The sequence below is a fragment of the Aythya fuligula genome, chromosome 6 (assembly GCF_009819795.1).
Source record: "Aythya fuligula isolate bAytFul2 chromosome 6, bAytFul2.pri, whole genome shotgun sequence".
NCBI lineage: Eukaryota > Metazoa > Chordata > Aves > Anseriformes > Anatidae > Aythya > Aythya fuligula.
The window spans coordinates 3,583,390-3,588,273 of record NC_045564.1 but is presented as its reverse complement, the minus strand read 5'-3'; the positions used below and the strand labels follow the sequence as shown (position 1 = coordinate 3,588,273).

At 56.2% G+C, this 4,884-nt stretch overlaps 1 protein-coding gene across 1 annotated transcript; it reads right to left on the bottom strand.

The window, feature by feature from the left end:
• Window positions 1–3,712: 3,712 nt before the first annotated feature.
• Window positions 3,713–4,546, bottom strand: TSSK6 (testis specific serine kinase 6). The gene has a single exon (XM_032190613.1). It carries the CDS (start codon window positions 4,544–4,546, stop codon window positions 3,713–3,715), a length of 834 nt encoding a protein of 277 aa, XP_032046504.1.
• Window positions 4,547–4,884: the final 338 nt, after the last annotated feature.

Genomic DNA, 4,884 nt, shown 5'->3' with positions numbered 1-4,884 from the left:
AAGGCAGCCCATTAACGAGCTGCTGAACATGCCAACGCGGAGCCAAGGGTTATCATTATATCCGAGGCAGCAACGCACGCTTTGTTTTCTGCTTGTAGCTAATGAGAGCGCTGTCTGGTGGCCCCCGAGCAAGGTTGTCTGCGAGGACAGCAACAGCTCAGCAGGGCCAGCACCCTGAGCTGAAGGTCCTCTGCTGTGCCCCAGGCCTCACTCACTGAACACGGGCCACCTTCTGGGGCAGGGATGGTCAGCAGCTGGGGAAAGGAAGGATGCAGTGTGTGTCTTCTGGGGAACCTGCTGGTTGCTCCCGTGGCTGGTGATAAGGTGGGCAGGAAGGAGTGGCGCAGAATCCCCCCCTTACACAGCCCTTGGCACTCCAGGAGAAACTTGGATCCTTTATTCAGAGCCGGGACCTGCTTTTGTAGCACATTCTCTCTTACTCACTCATGAGATAAAATGAGATTGATTTGGGAGCAGTTGCAGAGGGAATTCAGTTGTCTTTCCAGGCCATCAGATAGCGCTGAATTTGTTAAGTGTTTCAAGACTGCTCAGCTCATGGCTCTGAAGTCTGGAGGCCGGGGACGTTTTACACCGTAATGTAAAATGCAATCCCCTTGGCTTGAGGTAAGCCACTTAGCCTGCTCACCGTAACACAGGGAGAATAATATTTGCCACCTGGTGCTAGCGCGGGGATTAATGTTTGGTAGGTGCTGTGAAAATGAAAATATGATTCATGGAAAACCTCTCGTCTGCAAGGAAAGTTGTGCGCTTGGGGAGCCTCTGGCTCCTGTCCTTTGGTGCAAGCCTTGTTGTTTTTTATTGTTACGCTTAATATAACTGAGTGGATCAAGATATGAAAGCGGTGGCTTCCTTTCCGCTCTTCCAACAGGCAAGCAAGCGTGGAGACCCACACGGGGTAGGAAAAGCAAAGAAATGAGTCCGTAAAGTGAAGACGACTGACGACGCACGGGGACCCATCGCTGCGGGCAGCATGGGGCCTGGAAAGGAAGACGAGGGCACAAGGGAGCCGGATAAAAGGCTGCAAGGACTGAAGGCTGCAATTGTGGGAAGGTGAATGCATGCAAGCAGAGCGAGGTACATTTATTTGCTAAATTGCCTGTTGAACACGGCAGGGTCACCCCGGCATGCCTCGCACCACACCTGCCCGCGCTGGCCGGGCCGAGGACGGCTGAAGCGGGTCACGGGCTGCAGGCCGGGCAGCACGGCGCTGCTGCGGCTGGGAGTACGGCCCCGGGGGCTAAGATTGCTTCAGGATGCGTGAGAGGCACTCCAAATGGTTCCAAGGCACGGATATAACAGCCTGAAGGACTGAGAGGTGACAGCAGCGACGGGGCGATGGCACGGGACCCTCCCGTCTCAGCCGATGCAGTTGTGTGGGAGAATGTGGTGTGTGGGGGGAGATCAGGTCCTGGGATTTAGAACAACTCGTTTTGTCTTTGCTTTGTCTTTGGCGAAGGAGAATTAGCAGAAAGCAAAAGGAGAGGCCGCACAATCCCACCAGGGCTGGCAGAGCTCAGAGGAGAGCCCCGGAGCACGACCTGAGAGCGCTTTGGAGCGAGGAAGGCTCCTGGGTGAAGTCTGGATCTTGAACGTTTCGAGGTGTGTGGCCGAAGAGCTCTGAGCCCACCTTGTGGAAACACGTGAAAGCCCTTGAGGATGTCTCATGCCTAGAGACATTATTTGTTGTTTATAAATGCAAGTTTTATAGCCTAAAGCAAATCAGCAAAAGCTCCTGTTTATGATTCTGTGTTGCTGTACAGGCTTTACGCTCACGGGTTACCTACCTGTACCCTCCGTACTCGCGCCTGGGATTCACCAGCACTACACACAGAACTGATTCTTGGCAGTGCTCTCACACGGACGGAAAATATTTGTTCCTGACCAGCTGGAAGGACAAACACAGGGCATCCATTGGGTCTGATCCCAATGTGAATATGTGCTGCATGGCCACGTTTTCCCAAGTCCTGTGACTTCCCCTAATAAAAGGCTCACGGTCTCGAAGGCTGTGCAAGCAAAGTCAGGCTGACTCTTAACCATTTGGCAGTAGCCTGACAGGATGGAAATTACTGCTCGGTCTAGAGAGCAAGCGATTATTTTGTTTTTTAATGACAACTGTGGATTCCAAGCTCAAACACCACAAACAGGAGCCCGTTGAACTGATCCATGTCCTCTACCGACGTGCGGGGTTTTTTCGGATGGGAGCATTTTCCCTTTTAGAGGATCACCGATTCCTGCAGCTGGTGACTGAACAGGAACTGCCTGCCCCCAGCCCACCAGCCACCTTCCCCAAAAAAACTGCAGTCCATAGAAGAGCCTTGCTGCAACTCTGGCCACCCTGCATTTTCTTCCCACACCCTTTCAGCTTCTCTGGTCTTTTCCATCCCTAGCGGCCCCCTGATCCTTCCTAAGCCTGTTTCCCCAGCCACGGATAGCCCCAGGACACCCTTCCCATCCCTTTCTCTGTCTGCTTTGGACTCTGCTGCTGTGAAGATTTATTTTGCAGCTGCAAGGCTTGAGAGCAAAGTAAATCTTCATTCCGGGGGTGGCAAAAATTTGCCGTAGCCCATGTGCTGAAAAGCCTTGGGCTGGCTCTGCTGCCACATCTTGTTCTACTTAAGCTGCTGCTTTTAATAGACCCAAAATGTTTGTGTTACGAAAGATGTTTCCTTCTCCTCCAGCAGGACCGTGTGGGCTCGTCTGCTCGTTTCAGACGTACCCTCGCTGGGGGAGCCGCTGCCAAGGCTGCGTTGTGTGAGCTCACGGGGCACCAGCGACACCGGGACGAGCAGACCACCCAGCTGGACATTTTCTCTTGGACTTTCATTTCTGTGGAAGCTCGGCTGGAACTCATTTAAAGGGGATTTGAAACTCCTCATGAAAGCACATCTCAGATGCCAGCTCCTGCCTTTAAATACCTGGCCGAACGTGGGCCTTGGCAGCTGGTGTACATCAAGGATTCAGGGGGTTGCAGAGTAACTGGTACCTTTGTGTGGGAGCGGGGAAGCTGGTGTGAGCAGGGCAGTGCTCCTTTACCTTACATCTTTCCTTCTGTCCCATTTCAGCCTTCTCCACGGCCAGTGGCATTTCTTTCTCACCCGGTATCTCTTGGCAGAGATGCCAGGTGCTGGCAAGAACCAGCATCTGCAAGATCTGGTTGAAGTTAAGGCACGGATCTCGAAGCCGCAGTAAAAGTTGTGGCTCTGTGATGCTGTTGGGTTGCCTGCAGGGATTCTGCTGTGGATCTGTGTTTTGTAATATCCCCGTGAGATCTAAAGGGCAGTATATAAAGAATAGAAAGGACGTTGTCTCTGCAGTAGTGATTTACGGGACCACCGCTTCTCCCCCACCTCATCTCAACCCGTTTTGGTGGCAAACAAGGCTGGCTCGCTGGGGGAGCTCGGACCTGGCCCCTAAAGGTGCTCTGGGGTGAGCATCCTGAGGGTTTGCTCTTAGCCCTTGCTCACCACGGTCAGCGTGGCTTGAAGCCTAACGTGCAGTGGGCTCATTTGTCCCCCTTGTGAAGGGGCACGGCCACCTTCTTGACACCACCACCACCACCTGAACCACCACATGGCCTCACCAACGCGTCGAGCTCACTCCCGCCCACAGCCCGCAGCTGGAAACGATCAATTAACGCCTATTTTTTTCCTCTACAGCATTGATTGCGCCAAGGTGTGAGCGCCCTCCTCCCTCAGATGTCCCCCTTCAGCCAGCTGTTCTTGGCCACCTGCCCCACGCCGGGCCGCGCGGCCGGGCTGAAGCGCAGCAGCTGGGCGATGAGGGCTCGGCAGGGCTCCGGCAGCGGGGGCAGCCCCTCCGGGTACAGCACCCCCTTCTTCTGCTGCTGGGGCATGCTGCGGATGCGCGTGTCGTTGAAGGGCATGTAGCCGGTCACCATCACGAAGAGCATCACCCCCAGGCTCCACACGTCGTACTTCTTGGCGTCGTAGGGGATGCCCAGCAGCACCTCGGGGGACGCGTAGGCTGCCGACCCGCAGAAGGTGGTGCTGAGGTCCGGGAAGGTGCCGGCCTCCTTGCTGAATCCGAAATCGGTCAGCTTGGCCCGGCGGCCGTCGGCGGCCAGCAGCACGTTCTCGCACTTGAGGTCCCGGTGCACCAGGTTGCGGTCGTGCAGGTAGCGCACGGCCCCCACCACCTGGGCGAAGATGTCGCGGGCCTCGGGGACGCAGGGCAGCTTCCCCCGCCGCTGCACCAGCTCCAGCAGGTCGGTGGCCGCCGCCTCCATCACGATGTAGAGCTTGCCGTTGCACACCTCGATCAGCTCGAAGATGCGCACGATATTGGGGTGCCGGATCCGGCGCAGGATGGAGAGCTCCCGTGGCAGAAACTTGTAGACGAAGGCCGGGGGGGCTCGGCGCCGGTCCACCACCTTGACGGCCAAGGGGACCTTGTACTTGCTGGAGGTGGCCTCTTTCACCTTGGAGAAGCTGCCCTCTCCCAGGGTCTGGCCCAGCTTGTAGCCCAGCGCGCAGAGCAGCCTCTCGCCCGCGTCGGTTTTCGGCATGTCGAGCGATCCCGGCGGGCCTCACCACAGCGGGCCTTCTGCTCCAGGGCTCGGGAACTTCAACGCATGGTGCGTGGCACTCGGCGGCCTTCACTCTCCCCCCATGGCCCCACAGCTGCCACCGCGGGCCTCAGGGCTCACCCGGGCATTGTGATGGGGCAGAGCCTTTGTGAGACGGGGGGTGTCCCCTGCTGCCCACCACGGCTGTCCTGGGCACGTCCGTGCACACACGGGGAGAACTCTCGCTGCCAAATACGTATTATTTTATATATTTATTTACATAGGTGTTTTTTAAACCATTTTTCTCCTCTTCGTTTGCGTTTTCAAGAGAATTAGCC